Below are 21,463 nucleotides of genomic sequence, written 5' to 3' on the forward strand. Positions count from 1 at the left end.
GGAGCCTCCCGGCTGCCATCGGTGGCCCAGGCAGAGGGGAAGAGTCGGCCACCGCGCCACCTCTCCAGTGGCCCTCCTCGCTGGACAACCTTGGGCCAGTGTCTTAACCTCTCTGGACCCCCATTCCATCCTGTGTAAGGAGCCTGAATGATGCCTGTGATGGTGAAGATAGAAGCTGTGTATTTGAAGTGTTGGACACAATAACAGTATACAGTAGGCGTCCCTACATGCTGGCAGAGCAGATGAAGGGGTACCTGGCTTAGAGCCAACGGGAAGAGAGTTTTTGTGGAAGACAGAGAGAGGAAGGTGGGCCATCAGGGAGGGGCCATCAGGGAGGAGGCCATCAGGGGGGGCCATCAGGGGGGGCCATCAGGGAGGAGGCCATCAGGGGGGCCATCAGGGGGGCCATCAGGGAGGGGCCATCAGGGGGGCCATGGGGGGGCCATCAGGGAGGGGCCATCAGGGGGGGCCATTGGGGTGGGGGGGGCATCAGGGAGGGGCCATCAGGGAGGGGCCATCAGGGAGGGGCCCCAGGAGGAAGGGAGGTGACAGTGTGTGGGGGGAGGGGTCTCCTGGGTGGTGGGACACTGAGGAACGGCCTTTGGGGTGCATGGAGGTTCTGTGGGGGGGAAAGGTTGGACCTGACCGTGGAGGCGTTGGGGAGCCACAGAGGACTCTGGAGCTGAGACTCAGAACCAGAGCGGTCACCAGGGAGCTGGAGGCTGTGGAGGGCCCACTTGGCGGCGCAGAGCCCTCCCACCCGCCGTCTTCACCATCGCTTCACCCGCTCTGCACCCAGGAGGCCGGGGCGAGGCCCCGGGTGCCAGGAGGATTGGGTGGCAGTGAGGGCTCAGCCACCTCCCCGCCTGCTCAGGCAGCTCCCCCTTCCTCTGCTGACGCCCCAGGACAAAAGCCCCCAGATCCCCAGCGAGGCCCGGGCCCCTAGTTGCTGCCCCAATTGTGACAGATGTGGATGCCACCGAGTCTGGCTTCCACCACGGGTCTCCAGGGAGGGAGGGGCCTGCCGGCTCCTGGGTGGTTCCTTCTGAGTCATCCAGTTACTGCTCCTCTTCATCCTGCCTCTGGGATAGTGGCTCATCTGCTCTGGTGGAAACTGGTGACATCCCTGCCCAACAGGCCTCCTGAGAGGTGTGGTTCCCGGGTTTTCAGGTAAAGGGCCACTAAGAACAGTTGTGCAGGTTGTTGGCTGCACAAGTATGCCCAGCCAAGAGGACCAAGAGGGGCAAAAATCCAAACTGGCCTGTGCTGCCAAACTGCTACTTCCTGGTAGGGCTGCACCTTCCAGAAGGGACCCCTTTTCTCTCATTCAACAAAGCCCCTTAGGAGGCAGTGGTAACCCTGGTAGGAAGGGGTCCTCCACCCTTCCTCCTCTTTGCCCCCAAAATCCACAGCAGCAGTGACAGCTGCGTCTCTCCTGCGAGAGTCCCACCTGTGTCTGAAAGCTGCTTCTCAAAACCTTGGCCAGTGTCCCCCCTCAGACTCTGTTTTGTGGTTGACAACGGGGACTTTCAAGTGAGGAAGACCTGGGTTAGAATGCCAGACCTACCCACTGCCATCTCTAACGCAGCCTCCAGCAGGTCCCTTCCATCCCTAAACCTCACCGTCCTCGCCTGTCAAAGGCGATTCTGACCTACAGCCTTTGCTGTGGGCAGGCGCCCTGCGATGGTGCGCTACACCAGCGATGGGCCATGGCCCCGTAGCAGGAGCTGGGGAGGGGGAGGAGGGGAAGGAGCGTGTGGCTGGGATTGATGTGGAGGGAAGAGGAGCCAGAGCCAGAAAGGGTGGAGGAATGGGGGTGAAGGTGAGCTTGTCTGCCTGGGGCCACTAGCAGGGCCTCCTTCCTCCCTGGGTGTCCACTCCTCAGCCTTTGCCCCCATCCTTTCTGCCGCGGGGGGCTGAGATGATGGAAGGAGCAGACAGAACTCTGTCCCTGCGTGTCCCTCTCTGGGCTCAGGACCGTCCTCACCGATATTGGCATAGGCCTCCCTGGTCTCCTCGTCCCCTTCCACGTCACACAGCAGCCTGCTGAACTGGTCGCAGTTGATGGTGTCCGTGTCGGGTTCTGGGAGGAAAAGACCCGGGATGAAGCGGGAGATGGCTGCGCAGAGGGTGGGCGAGGCTGGGAGGCTGGGAGGCCGGGAGGCCGGCAGGAGGGAGCTGTCCGCGGTGCTGACCGGCCTCCGCCTGCCTGTCTGCGGACCGCCCACCTGAGCAGGGCTCGGCCTCCTCCTCCGCGGCCAGGTCCATCTGGTCGTAGAAGTGGTAGAGGTGCAGGGGGTCGGCGCTGCTGTTGAGGAGCTCCAGGTAGCCGCCCTCCAGAGGCCCCGGGTCCACGGTGGCACAGTGTCCACTGCCTGGGAGGGAAGATGCGCCGCTGTGAGGGCCGGGGTCGTGGGAGCCAGGACTTCTCTGCTTAGGGAGGCGGGAGGCTGTGGAGCCTTAGGCAAGTCACTTGACCTCTCTGAGCGTCAGCTCTCCCTGGGCCTGGGAATGAGCCTCCTCCAGGACCAGCCAGGCCCGAAGGGGGCGGGACTCCCTGCCAGACCTCCCCACCCTTCAGGCCAGGACTCCCTGGGCCCTGGACCTCCTGGTGTCCCCAGAACCATGCTCCCGTGCCCCTACAGGCTTAGGAAGAGCTCAAGAGTCCCCGAATAGGAGTCTTCCCTCCACTTCCAACTCCAGAGGAGGCGGGGCGGTGGACGCTGGTCCACTGCTCAGGAGGGGCCTGCCAGCCGCCAGCTCAGGGCAGAGAGCCCAGGCAGAGCCCAGGAGGGCCAGGCCTGGTCTGGTTGGTTTTAATGTCCCCCCAGGAGCTTGTGTGCTAGTGCGGAGGGTCGGAGGTGGGTGGCTGCCTCAGCCCATCAGCGGGTCAGTCACTTGAGGGACTAGCAACTATTTACCTATTTATCTGCTTATTTGGTGCTGGGGACTGAACCCAGGGCCTGTGCTCTCGAGGCGAGCGCTCTACCACCTGAGCCGTGTCCCCAGCCCTCCCCAGCCCTCTTTAAAAAATACTTTACTAGACACAGGGTCTCACTGAGTTGCTAAGGGCCTCACAAAGTTGCTGAGGCTGGCTTTGAACTGGAGATCCTCCTGCCTCAGCCTCCGGAGCTGCTGGGATTACAGGCATGTGCCACCCCCCAGTGGGACTAACAATCTACAGGGACTACTGGGTGGGTGGGGCATGCTGGAGCGAGGAGGTCTCTGGGGACATGCCCTCAGGGATTATGTCTAGTCCCTGGCCCCCAGCTCTCCCTCCCTCCCTCCCTCCCCCTCTCCCTCTCCCTCTATCCCTCTCCCTCCCCCTCTCCCTCTCCTTCCCTCTCTCCTCTCTCTCTCTCTCCCTCCCTCTCTCCTCTCTCCCTCTCCTTCCCTCTCTCTCTCTCTCTCTCCCTCCCTCTCTCCTCTCTCCCTCTCCCTCCCTCTCTCCCTTTCCCTCTATCCCTCTCCCTCTCTCTCCCTCTCCCTCTCCCTCTCCCTCTCTCTCCCTCTCCCTCTATCCCTCTCCCTCTCTCTTTCCCTCTCCCTCTCTCTCTCCCTTTCTCTCCCTCTCTCTTTCCCTCTCCCTCCCTCTCTCCCTCTCCCTCTATCCCTCTCCCTCCCTCTCTCTCTCCCTCCCTCTCTCTCTCCCTCCCTCTCTCCTCTCTCTCTCCCTCCCTCTCTCCTCTCTCTCTCCCTCTCTCTCCCTCTCCCTCTATCCCTCTCCCTCTCTCTTTCCCTCTCTTTCCCTCTCTCTCTCCCTCTCCCTCTCCCTCTCCCTCTCCCTCCCTCTCCCTCCCTCTCTCTCTCCCTCCCTCTCTCTCTCCCTCCCTCTCTCTCTCCCTCCCTCTCTCCTCTCTCCCTCTCCCTCCCTCTCTCCCTCTCTCCCTCTCCCTCTCCCTCTCCCTCTGTCCCTCCTGTCCTGAGCAGAGCAGCATCCCTCCACCAGGTCCTTCACCGTGGTGCTCTGCCTCACCGGGGGCTCAGGGCTGTGGACTCGGCCACTGAATCTGAGCCAAAAAAACTCCCTCCCTGGGCTGCTCCTGTATCTTGGTCCCAGGGTCAAAGAGCAGGAACACAGGCCCCTCCCCAGCTGAGCCCATTCCTGGGCACGAGGCGTGGCCAGAGCTCCCAGGTGCCCTCTGAGTTCCAGGCGTCAAGTGACAGGATTTCCTAACGTTGTCCCCTGTGAGCTGACTCGCGTCAGCCACATTCATTCCTATTGTTAGAGGGATGGGAGGTGAGCTGGACGCAGCCTGGCGCCTGGCTTCTTGATGACTTGAGGGCCTGGGCCCGGGGAAGGTGTGGGTGGCAGGACAGTCGAGTGGCCGAGTGACTGGCAGAGGGGCCGTATTGTGAGAAGGTCCTCCTTGAACTGCCCTGGGCTCCCACCTGCCCAGCCAGGCGGGGGGCATTCCTGCCCCTCTGCCGCCCCAGTCCTCGGGGGTCCATCTCCACCCACCCCCACTGCACCGCAGGCTTTAGAGACTGTGCCAGCCTGGCTTCTGTCCCCTGAGGGACACTGAATTTTACCAGAAAAAAAACACAACAGGCTTGGGCAGCTTCTCTGCTGACCAGCGGACAGTCCCTCCTGCTGGGAGTCTGGCTCCGGCTCTGCGGGTGCCCGTTCACTGTTTGTCCCACCATCACACACCCAGCTCTGGAATCGGCCTCGTCACACCCGCTGTGCGGATGGGGACACGGAGGCTGGGGTGGCCTCTCGGTGCCACAGCAAGGGGCTGCACCCTCAAGGGCCTCAGGAGGAAGAGGGGCCTCTTATGGCTACCCCCAGCTCCGCTGGCCACGACCATGAGCTCTTCTGGCTGACCCTGGACTTCGCCCGCTGAGGAGACCGTGGAAAAGCCCCAGACGGAGCTGACCGGGCTCGAGGTCAGCTCCCAGCTCGGCCTGTGGTCTGGAGCCCATTTCTCCACAGCAGGGCTGGGAGCCCACTCAGCTGGGCGTCGGGACGTGGAGTCCCACCGCCGGCTCCTTCCAGCGCCACCTGCTCCCAAACCTGACAGGCTGCTTCCGGAGGCCAGATGGGGGTGGGAAACCCAGAGACCAGGGGAGCCCACCTACCCTGACCACCCCCCACACAGCATCTTCATGGGGACAGAGGGCACACGCCCCCTTTCTCTTTTATACCCAGCCCAGTGGTCTTCCAGATAAACCCAGAAGCACCTTTCCAGTTCCCAGGGACCCCAAAGAGGCTTAAAGCACTTTCCCTGCCAACAAGCTGGGCAGGTTGATGTCTTAGAAGGAGAAAAAACACATGACAGGATGGTGACGAGTGTGGGCTCCGGTGGGAATGTCCAATCCACACTGTGTGACCTTGTGTAAGTGACTCAGCCTCTCTGAGCTCTGCATTTGGACGGCACAGCACTCACTGCAGAGGGCTGCCATGACTTGCCTCAAGTGATACATAGGGTAAGTGGCACTAAGATGTGTGCCCTCAAACTCACAGAGGTGACTCCTGACACCGTACAAATGACAAAAACTAGAGAGCCCGGAAATACCAGGTGTCTATCACGCAGAGAAAACATGCCAGGAACACAGATCGGTGACACTGCCCCGAGACCACTGTGGCACCACTGAGACACCAGGACGCGCTGATCCCCCGGCCTGCAGTCGGTTCCTGGGTTGTACGTCACAAAGAGGTGCCCCACAACAACTCCGCGAGAGGAACCAGCCGAAGATGCGGACTGGGGGTGATCTGCAGTGACAGGGAGTTGAGGCCACCTTCGTGTCCCCTGCTGGGGGACTGCAGAGGTGGAAGTAGGTCTGTCCTCCAAGGAGGCGACGGAGGATCAGAAGCCAAGACCCAGACGCAGAAGCAGCGACTCGGGGGATCTTCACAGCAGGGGACCGGGAGCTGGCATCGCCCAACTCCAGGGTGTGAGGGCCCAGACGCACCCGAGAAGGCAACGCACGTTATACAGAAATACACACAAAGAAAAGGACAGTCCTCGACTGTGTTGGACCAGGTGCCCAGAGAGGGGAGAGGGAACCGCGTGGACCAAGGACTGGCGCATTATGACTGCACGGTGCAGCCAGCCAGCCCCAGAGGTAAAGTCTTCTGAAGTTTAAAAGAAAAAGACAGAAGTAAGCAGGCGTGGTAGCGCATACCTGTGACCCCAGCTACTCGGGAGGCTGAGGCAGGAGGATCATAAGTTGGAGGCCAGCCTCAGCAATTAGCGAGACCCCATCTCAAACAAAGAATTAAATGACGGAAGAGGCCGTTACAAATATGGAATGACCATCATTTTTAAGGAACAACCTGTACTCTTGCTGCTCTGTAGGATGTCTGTGCCCCAGAGCCCACGGTCCTCTGGGGAGTGACGACAAGATGCTGGGCTTGGCCCTACACAGAGGGAGGCAAAGGCCATCCACAGGGAGGAAGCCCCCACCGTCTGGCCAGAGCTTTGCCAGCCCAGCGTGGGCGTCCAGGACAGAAGACGGTGAAAACTGCTGGTTTCACTCAAGACTTTCACTTCCTGCTGAGTCTTGGGGAGGTCATGAGAGATGGAGGGGAACTCAGGCCTGTGGCAACACCCGTGTGTGTGCGTGTGTGTGCGCGCGTGTGTGTGACGGGGCAGGAGGCCAGACAAGCTTACACAGGAGGGTGTGAAAATATTGCTGTTGTTGGCCCTGGAATGCCACTCTGAACTGCAGGCTCCTCATCTGTGCCCCTGGGACTTGGTGTGAAGCAGGTTTCAGAAGTGATGGTTGAATCCAGTCTGAAGGCCTAGAGGTTTCCCAAGCCAATATAAGTGTGTGTGTGTGTGTGTGTGTGTGTGTGTGAGAGAGAGAGAGAGAGAGAGAGAGAGAGAGAGAGAGAGAGAGAGAGAATCGTCACGACTCAATACGGAGCGTAGAACTCATTGCTGCCGCGGTCCCCCTGTCCCCGATGGCCTCCTGCCCGGCCGAATTTCACACACTTGTGGCCCCATTGACACAGGTGGGCAGCCCTCGGCGCGGAGACCCTCTGAAGTCCCTTCTAGCTTGGCCTGGCCACAAGGCGATGGCTTGAAGGACCGCGTGGGGGAAGGAGACGGGTCAGGCTCCTCCCTGTCTGGTCCCGGCATCAGGAAGACAGGAAGGGAGGGCCCTGCAGGGTGCTGCCCTGAGCCCCTGACCTGGCCTGGCCGGCCTGCCAGGGACACAGCAGGAAGTGCCCAAGAGGGCCCTGGGGTGCCTCCCACTCTGCTGCCAGCTCAGGCTGAAGGCGGTCAGTGCCCAGAGTCACCCCATCGGGCCAGCTGGCAGCCGATCCCGCCTCCCCAGGCCAGCACTCTCGAGAGCCCTGGCTTCCCACCGCAGCTCCCCAGCCCTGCTGGACCTGGGCCAAGAGAACGTGGCGGGACGAAGTGACCTCGAAGCAGGGAGCTGGGATAGCTGGAGGTAGGCTGCAGGCTCTGGCCCAATCCCAGCCCCTCTCCACGGCAGGGGCCTTCCACAGTGGCCTGGGTGTGTGCACGTGTGTGCGCGTGTGTGCATGTGTGTGCACATGCGTGCATGTGTGTGCGTGTGTGTGTGTGCATGTGTGAGTGTGTGTGTGTGTGTGTGTGTGTGCCGAGAGCAAGCTGAAATCATCTAAAACACCACAAAACAACACCCACGCCCCCTTCTCTGGGCGCTCATTGAGGACACCCCCCTCCCAGCGACTTGGAAAACCTTGGAACCCAGATGAGGTGGCTCTGGATTCCGCAGGAGCCTGTGAATGGCCGCTGCTGGGGGTGAGGAGCCAAGGTCCCCGCTGAGGGAGGAGACAGCTCCATGGGCCCCGGGGAGCGAGGAGCGCCTCTGACCCCCGACCACAGGTGGCCCAGAGAGCCCTCCCGCAGGTGTCCCTCCACGCACCCCACGTTGCTGCCTCCACCTGGAAAGGGGGCAGCAGGTTTCTCCTGGACCCAATCCAGGGGCAGGGAGAGGAAGGAGGAGCCTGAGCTGTCTTTGGCTGAGCCACGCCCCAGGTTCCAGTCCTGACCCGCCTGGCCCCAACACAGCGCCTGGCTGGGCCGAAGGTCTATTCGGTGAGCCAGGGCGGCTGTTGTGACTGAGCCTTAGGGGTTGCATTTCCAAGGTGGCCTGAGTTCCACCGGCCACGCCCACCACCTGCCCAGCCGGCTCCTTTCCCCCCCAGGGAGTCCACAGGTCTGCTCCTCCCACTGAACCTTCCAGACCCCTCACCCCTCCCGCACCCACTTCTGCTCAACCAGAAACTCTTCAACGAGACGTGACACTCCCTGAATTCTGGTTTTCTTCCTGAAAGTTTCTCTTCCCTGGCTCTGGGGCAGGCCCTGGCTCGAAGACAGAGTCAGGATGGTAAGGGAAAGAAGCAGGGAACAGAGACACACCCTGGGTGACCCCACGGCCGGACAAGCCTAGAGGACCCACATCACAGAAGCAGAAAGGACAAGAGGAGCCACCTGGTCCGGGGAGTGGGAATGCAGAGACGCTGCTTCAGGGGACAGTTTCAGCTGGGACCATGGAGAAGTAAGGTCACACACCTGGGCGCCTGGAGGACTACCGGGATCCTGCGCCTGAAATGGCTACAGTGGCCAATCCTTCCCCCAACTCTGCAAAAAGAAACTATCTGCTACCTCAAATGGAAACAGCAACAATGTCACTTGCATTTACAACAATGTCATCCAAATCATGCCGGCTTCCCCATGGTGTGTTCAAAAGGAACCTTAGCGTGTGCTGGAGGCCTGGGAGGGTGTCCACACCTAAACTGCCCATGTCCTCCTCCTCAAGGACCAGTACAACCAGGACCTCCTTGGGAACTGTCTTTGGAGCCCTAGTCACGGGCGTCCCTGGCTTTGGAAGCCCCCCTCCTGCCCATGACTTCCTCTGCATTTTCTCAACAATTTTCTCTTGTGGGCCTCTGTCCACACGTCAGGCAGCCGTCTAGAAAGCTCTCCTGACCTTTGTCCTTGGAAAGACCCACAGAGCGCTCCTAGGCACCTTCCCACCCTGCTAAGTTGTTTATCTACAAACAACAGGAGAGATCTGCTGCACCAGGTGTCCCTGACTCAGTCAGGCTAGGTGGGGATCCATAGCAGCCCACCAAATCAGCATGAGACAGGGAAATACCTGGGATGACCCTCCCAGTAGTTTATGCTGTTGAGAAACCGTGTAGTTCAGCAGGAACACCCCTCTTGGCTTAAGCCAATCAGTTCAAATGAACCCCCTCTTGTAGTAACCAATCACCCTTAGCCAACTTGTTCCCGCCAGTGAATGTGCTAATCACGTTTTAGAGTTGTTATTTGATTTTCCCACGGTGTGTGATGATTTGCTAAGAGATGCTATGATGTATGTGGGGGTCCCTGCCTTCCCCAGAGAGTGTATAAAACTGCTGCAAACCCTGGGCTTGGGGCCTCTCAGCGTCACCAGTTGCTGTGTGTGCACGGAGGACCCAGCTAGCTCGCAATGAACACCTCTTTGCTGCTTACATCGATCTTGGTCTCTGGTGGTCTTTGGAGGTCCTGAATTGGAGCGTAACAACGTGGAGAGGGAAGCCATCTGTCGTCAGGGTGACTGAAGGCGAGTCTGAGGACCAAGTGTAGCAGCTTCTCCCCTCCCTCGGCCACTCCCGATGGCCCCAGGGCCCCGGCGCGGCATCCTCCGGACAGTACTTGTCCAGGGGCCCAGGTGCCGCGCTCTAGAGACCTGCCCTCGGCTGGACTCTGCTGTGTCCACAGGTCCCCCCTTGACAGGAGCTCTCTCCCGCTGGCCCGGCACTGGACTGAGCTCTCAGGAGACCTCGGTTCAGACCTAACTGCAGGCTGTGACCCTCCGCACAACCGAGGAAACCACCGACCTCCCCACAAGTCACCCTCCCCGCAGAGGAGGAACGCGGGGATCACCCGCTACGTGGGCGACCTGGGGCCGGCCCAGCACCCTCCAGGCCGGGCCCTTGGAGCCTGGGGCGGGGCCGGGGCGGGGCCTGGGGCGGAGCCTGGGCGGGGCCTGGGCGGGGCTCCCCCCCTTGACCTCCGCCTGGCTTAGGGCTGAGCCGAGTCCTTGGGGAGAGTCGCCAAGGGTCCCGAAGGGTTATGAGTGTTCCTGGGGTCCCCGAAGTCAGAATGCCTGGCCTTAAGACCCGAGTCCGCCTAAGTCCCACAGCCCTTCTTCCCACCCCAGGCTCACCAGAGAGGGGACACTAGCAGCCCACCGTGTCCCCGCATGGGAACCAGGCGTCCCTAACTTGGCGGGAAGTCCCCGTCTGTGTTCTGCCGCCCTCGGACATTTTAGAAAATACTCCTCCCCAGGGAGATTGAGGAGGGGGGCTTCTTGCTCTTGGGCTTGGGGAAGCCAAAGGCAGACGACGAAGAACCCGATAGGGCCAAAGAGGTGAAGCTCTGCGCAGTCCTCTGGCCTCGGAGCCCACCCCTAGCGCGTCCCTGTCAGCGGGGTAACAGGACCCCACAGCAAGCTGAGGCCAGCGGGGGGCCGCCTGGACCGGGTCCCGCGACCCTCCCTGCGCACTGGCTGCTCTGCGGGACCCAGGGTGCGCCGAGACGCCGAGGGCACGCCGAGGGCGCGGTGCGCCCGCTCCCGCGCCAGGTGACATCCCGGCCTCCTGGCTCCCGCCGCGCTCCCTCCCCTCGGCCGGCCGACTGCTCGGGGTTCGCAGCCAAGCCCCGTCCCCTGCTCCCGGTTCCGGCGAGGAATCTCCAGCCGCCGAGGAGTTTCCCGAATCTACTTTCTGCACGTTCCCTTCCCCTCCGCCCAGCCTGGCCGTGTGACCGTGGGCAAGTAGCTGCTGGCCTGGGACCCTCAACTCCTCGCCCAATTTTAGGGACTGCAGAAGGAGAGCCTAGGCACCTACCGCCGTTCCCGGGCTCCTGCATGCTGCTGGTGGCCTCTCCCTCCCGCCAGCTCCGGGGCTGCCGGAGACTGGGGCGCGGTAGGCTGGGCACCCCACCTCCCTCACTGCACAGGTCTTTCCCCCTTTCACTTTCTCTTTGCACCACGGGGCTTAGACCAAACCGCCGCCCGCTGCCTCCCCTGCGGCGCCCACGTGCTTTAGGAGAAGCATCCTCAGGACACTCCAACTTGCAGTCCCCCAGGTCCTGCCTCCAGCCAGCTCCTGGAAATGACCAGCCCCTGCTTGGGAGAGGGCCTGGGTCTCAGGTGGGGAGCCAGGTGATCTGCAAGCCCTGGGCAGGCAGGGAAGCCAGGCCCCCACCTCTGAGCGACTCTGTTTCTCTCCTGCTCAGCCCAACCATGAAAGTGGCAAACCACCCGTTCAGTCTGGCACACCCAGGACCCACTAGAGGAAGGGCTCACTCCTCCTGCCCCATGCCCTCGGGACGAAGAACCCACCCCTGGACCTTCACTGTATGGAAACCTGGCTCTGGCCACCCTGTGCCCAGCGGCGAAAGTCCTGTCCTTCCTCCTCCACAGGGCTTGGACTCCTGCTCTGCCCGGCATGAAACCTGGCAGGGGAATCACTTCCCCTCCCCAGGCTGGCGGTTCCTCATCTGGGATTGAGGGAGTGGGTCAAGATGACCTTCAGTGGCATCTGACAGAACTGGGAAGCTTGTCCCCAATCTCTGGGTTCAGAGCACACCATATGTCTTAGGGGAGCCTGGGAAAAGGGGTCCCACCCCTCTTAACCCACATCAGCCAGGCCAGTACTGTCACACTCATCTTATGGGGTTGATATGAGCTACTGGGCACCAGGCTAGACCCTCGGATCTGAGGAAAACAGACTCAGTTTAGCAGCCAGTTCAAGTTCACACCCCACCCAGCCAACAGCACAGCTAGGTGTCACGCCCCTGTGAGCCTCAGGGCTGGTGCCAAGTCTCTGTGCTGTCTCTTTTCACCCGCTGTCCCCTGTTCCCCACTTCTGAATGCCGCCATTTGGAAACGGGGGAGAGGGCCACAGCTGTCCCAGGTGCCTGGTGCTCTACAGCTAGTCACTGCTACTGCTGTTGTGACTAGCTGACTCCAGAGTCGCTTTTCCTGCTTCCCTAGGGACGGGGCCGAGTCAGCAGAGGTCTCCTATTTACCTGAAGACAGGCCTGGCAGTGAGAGGACTTGGGGTGGCCTTGGCCAGCCAGGTCAGCAGTACTGAGAGCCAAGGACACACCTCCCTGAGAGGAACCCTGACTCTATCACGTTCCAGGGATCCTAATGTCCCTCAGGAAGGACGTGGGTACTGTCCTCTTCCCTCCTGCCAACAGGCTGCTCGGCGGGACACGGAGCCCCCCTCTCACCCCCAGCCCACAGTTCAGAGCAGCATCTCCGCTCACCTGGGGCCTGGGATGGAAGACCCAGCTGAGACTCTATTCTAAATAAAGATGCATCCTCCACCCCTTTCCCTTTACCTTGGGGCTCCGGCAGGTGGGACCCTCCAAGGTGCGGAGCCAGGCAACGCATGATGTGAGAAGCAGAGCCAGGCGACGGGAGCCTGGAGGCCGGCAGAACTTCCCGGGGGCCTCAGTCCCCCTAGTGATGTCTCGGGATGTGCAGGTCGGAAGCCGGCAGGCTCATCTCCAGCCGCCCCGCACCACTCCGCCAACCCCCTAACCCATAGCATGCAAAGGAAGCAAGCAAGGGACCAGCAGAAACTCTTCCCCGCAAGATCGTCCCAAGCTGTCAGATTTCCTGTGTCTGGATGCCCTCTAATTTACTCACGCTCCCTTAGGCCCGCCCCAGGCCTCTGATGTTAATTTCAGTTCCTTCTTGGACCCCCGGGTGACCACAGAAGGTTGCAAGTTGTCTGTTAGGACCTCAGATGCTCTGACGTTCTGATGTGCCTCTCACAAAGCCGCCCACGGGTCCCCTATCTGCCATCTTCTGCAGGGTGGGGCCAGAGAAGGCATCAGGACCAGCTGAGAGCTTCTGTCCAGCTGACTTCTGGACTCTGCTCCCTCCTGCCACCCCCCTGTCAACCCAGGTGGCCCCGGGTTTCCCTGGAGGTCAGTAGCAGTCCACCCACCTTTTTTGTATACTAGACACTGGACTAAAACACTAATTGTACACAAAAGAATGCTAACCCCAATATGGCTGGCTCACGGACGGGGTGCCAGATCAGAGAGCACCTCTTCAAGCCTCTGCCCCTCCTCCTGATGCATAAGGAGAAAGCCTCAGTTGGGGCTAATGTGTTCCTAGCACCTCTTCTAACGCAGGGTCTCCCCTTTCCACAGAGCCAAACCTCCAGCCTCCACTCAGAAGGCAGAGGCAGGAGGATCGCAAGTTCGAGGCCAGCCTCAGCAACTTAGCAAAACCCCATCTCAAAATACAAAGTTTAAAAAGAGCTGAGGACGTAGTGCACCCCTGGGTTCAATCTCTAGTCTGAGAGAAAAAGAGAGGAGAGGAAATGAGTGAAAACCACGAGTGGTTTGAAAAAGCACCGTCCAGTAAATACAACAGTGTAGGAGGCTGGCAGAAAAGGGACTCGCTGCGAGGCCAGGACCGGAATGATCATGAAGGCTGGTGCCTCGTTACCGAAAGAGCTTTGCTACTAGCACGTGTGTGACACTCCTGGCTTCCCTTCTGAGCTCTGGCTTTCCCGCAGGGGATGTGAGGGTCATGCCTGCTTTGGTGTGGTGTCATTTGGAAGCAGTCCCTGCTCTCAGAAGTCCCGGAGGAGTGGGGAGAGTCAACTTGAAACAGAGCCTTTGTTTGGCTAAAAGAGCAGCGCAGCCTGCAACCCCAGCGCCTCAGGAGGCTGAGGCAGGAGGATCGCAAGTTCAAGGCCAGCCTCATCAACTTGGTGAGGCCCTAAGTAACTTAGCAAGACCCTGTTTCAAAATCAGAATCAATAAATAACAAGGGGCTGGTGGAGCACTCGCCTGGCACGTGTGAGGCGCAGCGTCGGATCCTCGGCACCACATAAAAAAATAAGTAAAACGAAGGTGTTGTGTCCAACTACAACTGAAAAAACATCTTTTTTTAGAAGGGGCTGAGGATGTGGCCCAGTGGTTAAGCCTCCTTGGTACCAAAACCCCCAAACCCCCAGATACAGGGAAAGTAGAAATTCTAAGAAGTCTACTCATCTCCTTCCACGACAAGGGGTCAAGGCAGAGGCACGACCGCTCTGCTGTCCCCGCCCTCAGAGGCCGCAGCTCGGATCCTGCCCTCCACACCCCAGCCCCCGTCAAGGCCGCTCTGGGCGGGCAGAACCTCGATGACCGCGACCTCTGCCACCTGGTGTCCCTACCTCCTCTCTGGCCCTCCAGAACCACACTCACCGAGATCCAGGTGCGAGGGTGCTGGGGGGAGGAGGTGCTGAGAAGGGGCCGGTGGCTCGGGGCCAGTGACAGTCTCCCAGGACTGAGTGGATGGGGCGGACCCCGGGGCCAGCCCAGGCCTCCTCTGTCAAAGCAGCTGCGGGCCTTCCTGCTGATGTCCCCTGAACACCCAGCAGAGGCCACTCAGGGGGTCTTAGGAGGAGCCTGCCTCGGAGTACCCGAGCCCAGGTCTGCTGGACAGGGGCCAGTCCTCTCCCAGGGGTGGGGTCTCCGCAGCTCTGTGGGAGCTGGCCTTGCTCGGGGGCTCCAGCCAAGCCAGGAGTCACCAGGCGGACACCACCAGCACTGGCCGCAGAAACACAGCCACGTTGCCCTGCTGGGTCCCCTGCCAAGTCCCAGGAAGAAATGGGGAGGCCCTGGATCCTCCAGGTGAAGAGGAGCGTTCCAGAAACACAGTCCCCACAGACAGACCCCGCTCTGCCCTGTCTTTGTACCACTGTCCACGTGGCCTCCCCGAGGCCTCCTGGGGCCCAAATGCCAGCTCTCCTTCAAGTCCAGTTCCACCCTTTATCACCCTCCCAGGTAACAGTGATCTCTGTCTTCCTCCCATCCTCCTTCTCCCATCCTCCTCCTCCCCATCCTCCTTCTCCTCCCCATCCTCCTCATCCTCCTGCTCCTCCCATCCTCCTCCCCATCCTCCTCCTCCATCTCCTCCTCCTCCATCTCCTCCTCCTCCCCATCCTCCTCCTCCCCATCCTCCTCCTCCTCCTCTCCATCCTCTTCCTCCTCCTCCTCCTCCTCCCCATCTTCCTCCTCCTTCCCATCCTCCTCCTCCTCCTCCCCATCCTCCTCCTCCCTCCTCCTCCCCATCCTCCTGCTCCTCCTCCTCCTCCATCTCCTCCTCCTCCTCCATCTCCTCCTCCTCCCATCCTCTTCCTCCCCATCCTCTTCCTCCTGCTCCTCCTCCTCCCCATCCTCCTCCTGCTCCTCCTCCTCCTGCTCCTCCTCCTCCTCCCATCCTCCTCCTCCCCATCCTCCTCCCCACCCTCCTCCCCATCCTTCTCCTCTTCCCATCCTCCTCCTCCCCCCATCCTCCTCCCCACCCTTCTCCCCATCCTCCTCCTCCTCCTCCCATCCTCTTCCCCCTCCTCCTCCTCCTCCTACTACTTCTACTCCTCCATCTCCTCCTCCCATCCTCCTCCTCCTCCCCATCCTCCTCCTCCCCATCCTCCTCCTCCTCCCCATCCTGCTCCTCCTCCTCCTCCCCATCCTCCTCTTCCTCCTCCCATCCTCCTCCTCCCATCCTCCTCCTCCCCATCCTCCTCCTCCCCATCCTTCTCCTCCCCATCCTCCTCCTCCTCCTCCTTCCCATCCTCCTCCTCCCTCCTCCTCCCCATCCTCCTCCTCCCCATCCTCCTCCTCCTCCTCCTTTCCATCCTCTTCCTCCTCCTCCTCCCCATCTTCCTCCTCCTCCCCATCCTCCTCCTCCCTCCTCCTCCCCATCCTCCTGCTCCTCCTCCTCCTCCTCCATCTCCTCCTCCTCCCATCCTCTTCTTCCCCATCCTCCTCCTGCTCCTCCTCCTCCTCCCATCCTCCTCCTCCCCATCCTCCTCCCCACCCTCCTCCCCATCCTCCTCCTCTTCCTCCCATCCTCCTCCTCCCCCATCCTCCTCCCCACCCTCCTCCCCACCCTCCTCCCCACCCTCCTCCTCCTCCTCCCATCCTCTTCCCCCTCCTCCTCCTCCTCCTACTTCTATTCCTCCATCTCCTCCTCCCATCCTCCTCCTTCCCTCCTCCTCCTCCTCCTCCTCCTCCTCCTTCCCATCCTCCTCCTCCTTCATTGTTTGTTATGCAGGGGACTGACCCCAGGGGTGTTTTGCCACTGAGCCACACCCCAGCCTTTTTAACTTTAATTTAATTTTGAAGACAGGGTCTCACTCAGTTAGGAGGCTGGCCTTGAACTTGGGATTCTCCTACCTCGGCCTCCGAGTCACTGGGGTGACAGGCGTGCACCACCAAGCCGGCTGCTTTGTTTATTTTCACAAACTTGTTACACTATTTGGCCATAAATGGTGGAATCTCTACCCTGTAAGTATAGTCCCCGCCTCCATAATGTCGGGGACAAAGTCTTTTTGAGTTGTACCCAGCGGCTGTCACAGAGCTGAGCCCTTAAAACACACTCCTCTGGGTGGAATGGGGGATTCCAAGGGTGAAGGCAGCCTCACCTTCCAGAGGGAGGACGCGGTCTCCCGCGTGGGTGGTAAGTGCCTGGCCTGACGCTGCGGGGACCTCCGTGATTCCCAGCAGAAGCTAAATCAATGACCCCAAAGCAGAGAGAGGGAAGGGGAGAGCAGAGATTGGTACGTGGAGGGACGAAGACGGAGAGGGTCAAACAATGGGGGGGGGGTGTCAGAACGCATGCACACAGGGAAGTGAGGCGGCAGGCACCTAAGTTGTTAACACACGCGTGTGTGCACACACACCTGGGATTAGGTAAGTTCAGGATGGCCATCAACAGCTGGGGAGTGGCTGTGTGGGACGGAGATGGAGGTTCTAAAGGGTCAGCTGCACAGTGCATCTGAGCAGGGGGCAGAGGAACCGGGAGCCAGGCGCAGGTGGGCAGTGCATGGGCAGCTAGAGGGACGCGCTTGGGGAGTAGGGGCCCAGGTGAGCTGCTGCAGGTAGGACCACAGGGAACAGAGAGGGACGGAGCCAGCACAGACACCAGGCTGGTGGGGCAAGCAGGCTGGCGGGGAGCCCGGGAGGACGGGCCACTTCCCAGGCTTCTCCTGCGGGTCCAGGTGGGGGGAGGGGACAGAGTCCTCCTCAGAGCACACCTCCTTCCAGGCACAGGAGCCCAGCTGGGGGCAGAGGCTGCCTGGGGGGAGGGAGGGCCACGGGAGGAGGGAGACCTTCCTGCTGGCCACTGGCTGCCATCGTGAGGGCCGATGGGGAAGGGAGCCGAGGGAGGAGCCCAGCAGAGCTGAGTGGTCCCTCCTTTCCAATAAACCAGGCCCATCCTAGCGGAGCTGGTGTCCTGTGGCTCCTAGGACAGTTCACACAGAGTCCAGGGAACCATGACACCAAGGACTCTGGCTGGGCTGTTCCTCGGCCTGGGGACAGCAGGCCACAGAAGGCACAGGGGCTCCCCGTCCACTGACTGACCGGGGGGCTGGGCTGCGGGCACCTGAGGGCTGTCCCAGAGGCCACTGAGTCAGAACACACAGCTGGACAATGTCCCTCGGCCCTCAGAAGAGCCACCCATGGACAGTCCTCACCTCCATTTACAGATGGGAAAACTGAGGCCCCCAGGAATCGCGGCTGGTGCCTGAGACTCAGGGGCCAGTGCGGGCCACCCCGCGTGCTTGGTCAGCACACCTTGCTGAGACCCCCTGCAGCCATGTGGACTCCCTGCTTGAGGTGCACGGCGTCCCAGCAAGCAGCCTGTGGCAGCAGTCCAGAGATCCCCTGGGGTCCCACGACACTGCAGAGTGCTGTTGGCTCAGTACCTGGTTTGCTTCCCCTATTCAACGCCCCTTGCTCTTCTCTTCCTTAGAGAGTGGTCTGGGGTTGATTCAGCATTACCCATCTATAGCACTCCCATTTCAGAGATGAAGAGACTGAGGTTCAGAGTGGCCCAGTCATGTGGCCAAGGTCACAGGGTTTGCAGCAGAGCACGACCTGAGGCCCAGAACGGTCCTGCTTCCAGCCTGGTCCTTTGCCCAGCCACACAGCTCTCCCTTCCCTGGAGTCCGATCGCCCTTCTGGGTGTGTCACCTGTGGTTGATGGACAGGCCCTGAAGTACACTGGGCTCCTTCAGGACCAGGACCGTGGCTCCCAGGCTTCAGGGGCCTTCGTGGGCTCTGAGTGGCCGGACCCCAGGGCCCAGTGGCCTGGCAGCAGAGGCTCCGGGCTCTCTGGGGGCACCTCTGAGCCACCAGCCAGTCCCTCTGGTGGGTTCACGGCGCCCCTGGGTTGTCAGGAGGAAGCCGCACAGAGGCGGGACTCAAGACCCAGGGCCCCCCGGCCAGGACCGGAGCACGTCCCTTAACTTCTCTGTGCCTCGGTTTCCCCGGGTGTGCAGCGGGAGACGTGGGGCATGACCTGCCGTGGCTCCCCCCACCGAGGGACATCCAGGCGTCCACCAGGCTCCCCGCTCTGCACCCGGGGGCCACGCAGACCAGTGGCCAACAGAAGAAGCAAAATAAACACCACAGAGCTTAGCGGTGAGATCTGGAGAAGGCAGGAAGAGGGCCACCGGGGAGGGGGCTCAAAGTGCCTTTGTCGTCCCAGGTGCGACTCTAAATGGGGTGGTCAGGGTGCACCTTGATGACAAGGGGACGTCTGAGCGAAGAGCTGAGTGATATTAGGAGGTCGACCAAGGGCACCTGGGAAGAGTGGTCTAGGTAGAAGGAGGAGCATGTTCAGGGGTCCTGGGGCAGCGTGGGCCCAGGGTGTCTGAGGAACAATGGGGCATCAGAGCAGCTGAAGTGGATCAGCAGAGAGAAGCAGAGGACCAGAACAGAGAGGGTCAGGGCCAGCTGAAGACCCTGTGGGCTATGGCTGGGATCCAGGGTCTCTGAGTGATGGGGGAGCAGTGCAGGGTAGAGCAGGGCCCTCTGGACCCAGGTAGGGTGGCCGAGAGGGAGGGTCACAAAAGCCCCTCAGGATGGTTTCCCTTCTGAGCCCCTCCCCAGAACTTAAGTTAGTGCCTTTTGACAAACCACCGATTCCGCGCCGGTTCCCTGGCTTCCTGCTGAAGCTGGAGCTCCCCACCTGCCCCGTGTCCTCGGTGCCTGGGCTGGGTGGGGGGCAAGCCCGCAGGCCTGGGGGGCACCGGAGGGAGCAGGGAAAGAGCAGATTTGTCCTTCTGTCTCCCAGCCCCTGAGGACCACAGCACTCTGGGCCAGTTCCACTTTCTGAAGTCACATGGGATCCAAGATAAAAAACATCTCATCCCCAGGGAGGAAGCAGGCTTAACAACAGGAACCAGCCTTCAGAAAGCGCGGGGGAGGCGCGGAGGTGTGGGGCGCGCGTGGGGGCCCTGCCAGGCAGAGGGGGCTCCGCTGCTCCCAGGTTGCCCTCTGCTGCCCAGCGAGACCCCTCCCCAAGCCCAGGGCGGCCATCCCGTGGCGCAACTGCCCTTCCCTGAGCCTCAGCCCGAGAGTGCAGGATGTCCAAGAATCACCCAGGAGCCGCCCGCACAGGAACTTGTCCTGAAGGAAGAGTCGGAGGTCAGCACGGCCCGGGCGCACGCAGGGCCAGCAGAAGGCCCTTCACGGCCTTGACTCCCCCGGGCCGCGGCCGTCGGTGCATCCTCCAGTCGCAGAGCGTGGGGCCGGGGCGCAGGACCGCTCAGCTGCGCCTGCGCACGCGGAGGGCTCAGGCGCTGACCGCAGTGAGCGACTCACACCCCCGAGTTACGAGACCCCAAGGGGACCAGGAAGGGCCAGAAAGGCACAGCTGCGCAGGGAGAAAGGACAGACCGGGCGGGTCTTTAGGAAGCGCCGCCTGGGACCCCAGGGGAAACCCGGAGCCCTCCCCGCGCACCAGCCCCTCCTCCTGGCCCAGCGGTGGCCCTCCCAGTGGCCGGGAGCTGGCGCGTGGCCCCGGCTCCCACCGCAGCCCCCAAACAGACGGCACCCAGCAGCAGGCCACCAGAATGATCAGACCCCCCCAATCCCTCGCGTGTCAGAGACGTTAGCAAAGGCCCCTCTGGCCCTGCCGGTGGCCCCTTCTTCCTGTCCTCCTCACTGTCCCCTCTCTCCTCCTTCTGCCTGTCCCCCTGTCCCTCACCTACTGTCTGTCTCTCCCTTCCTTTCTCTTTATCCCTCTGTCTCTCTGTCACACATACACACACGTGTGCACACATAGGCAGATGCATGTGTGCACACACACACCTGTGCACACACACCCATGAACACACCTGTGCACACACCCCCATGAACACACACCTGTGCACACACTCAAGAACACACACCTGTACACGTACACCCATGAACACACACCTGTGCACACACCCAAGAACACACACCTGTGCACGTACACACCCATGAACACACACCTGTGCACACACACCCATGCACACACACCCATGCACGCTCATGTGTATACACCATGCACACACCTCCGTGCCGACACCTGTGTGTCGACACAGGTGTGCACACACCTGTCCGCTCCTCACCTGGCTCCTGTTCCCTTTGGCCCCTCTATTTGGGCTGCACCCGTCGGGCACCTCTTCTTCCCCACGGGACCTAGCTCCCTGGGGCAGGCGCTGACCCCTGCTGTGGGCACAGGGTGGGAAGCCACAGGGTGGGAAGCCACGGGCTGAGTCCCAGGCCTCCTGGCTCCTGCCACACAGCGAGCCTGGGTCCCCACCTGTGGCTTCCTTCCTTCCTCAGGTTTCCCTGAAGCTGCCCCGTGGCCCCTGGAGTCTCAGGGATGGGACTTACCTCCCTGGTCCCTGCAGCCAGGGCCCCTCTCGGCGGCGGGGGCCGGCAGCCTGTTCCAGGGGCCTCCAGGGAGGGCCGAGCCCCGGGCTCCCCCCCCCAGCAGGGTCAGGGAGATCTTCCTGGCCAGCGCCTCGCCATCGGGCTCCAGCAGCAGGGCGCGGTGGTACTCCCCGGAGAGCAGCTCCTCCTGGCGCAGGCTGTCCAGCAGGGCCCGCACGCGCCTCGGCTGGCGGCTGGAGAGCAGCGTCCGCACCTGGGCCAGGATGGCCTGGAAGAGGTCCATGGCGGGAGCGAGGCCGCACAGCTGGACGAGCGCTCACGCTGCCTGCAGCATCCAAAACGTGAAGTGAAAACGGGGACAGGGAGCCTGTGTCACTCGGTCCCTTCCTGGGAGGTTTCCTCATTTGCGACGGAGGCTGGGCGCCTGGCGAATGGGCAGAGAGGGACCTCGGGCTGAGTCAGTCCCACAGATGTGGCTGGGCACCACCTGTGAGCATGCGCCCCAGGGGACCACAGCCGGGGGTCCAGTGAGCCAACCCGACCGTCCCGAGAGGAAGGGAACTGGCCTCTGGAGATGACCTCGAGGCCTGGTCCTGTCAGATGTCCTGTCCCAGTGAGCAGGCTCTGTGGCTGGGGGGTAGGGATGGGTTTGGACGGGGTCGGCTTGGGTTCACGCCCAGGTCCAGCGTTTGCTAATTTTATGGCCCTGGGGAACTCCCGGGACCGTTGAGCCTCCTGCCATCAGCACCACTCTATGTGCAGGTGGAGTGACGATGACAATCCCTGTTCACAGGGTCCTT

The 21,463-nt window shown here is 61.5% G+C and overlaps 1 protein-coding gene across 7 annotated transcripts in view; it reads right to left on the reverse strand.

Annotated features, from left to right (window-relative positions):
• Positions 1–20,971, reverse strand: part of CIITA (class II major histocompatibility complex transactivator) — a 40,878-nt gene extending 19,907 nt beyond the window's left edge. For 5 of the 7 annotated variants that reach the window (XM_081299060.1, XM_081299059.1, XM_081299062.1 and 2 more), the window contains exons 1-3: positions 20,664–20,971; positions 2,229–2,375; positions 1,988–2,083 (exon numbers count right to left, since the gene is read on the reverse strand). In XM_081299060.1, coding sequence (XP_081155186.1) covers positions 1,988–2,083; positions 2,229–2,375; positions 20,664–20,946 — 526 coding nt within the window. In that variant the 5' untranslated portion in view covers positions 20,947–20,971. Of the gene's footprint in view, positions 1–1,987; positions 2,084–2,228; positions 2,376–10,837; positions 10,942–12,341; positions 12,489–20,663 lie in introns of those variants that run through there. The other 2 variants (XM_081299063.1, XM_081299064.1) reach the window with 2 other exon arrangements.
• Positions 20,972–21,463: the final 492 nt, after the last annotated feature.

Source organism: Spermophilus citellus (genome assembly GCF_964194105.1).
Source record: "Spermophilus citellus genome assembly, chromosome: 6".
In the NCBI taxonomy this organism is placed as follows: domain Eukaryota; kingdom Metazoa; phylum Chordata; class Mammalia; order Rodentia; family Sciuridae; genus Spermophilus; species Spermophilus citellus.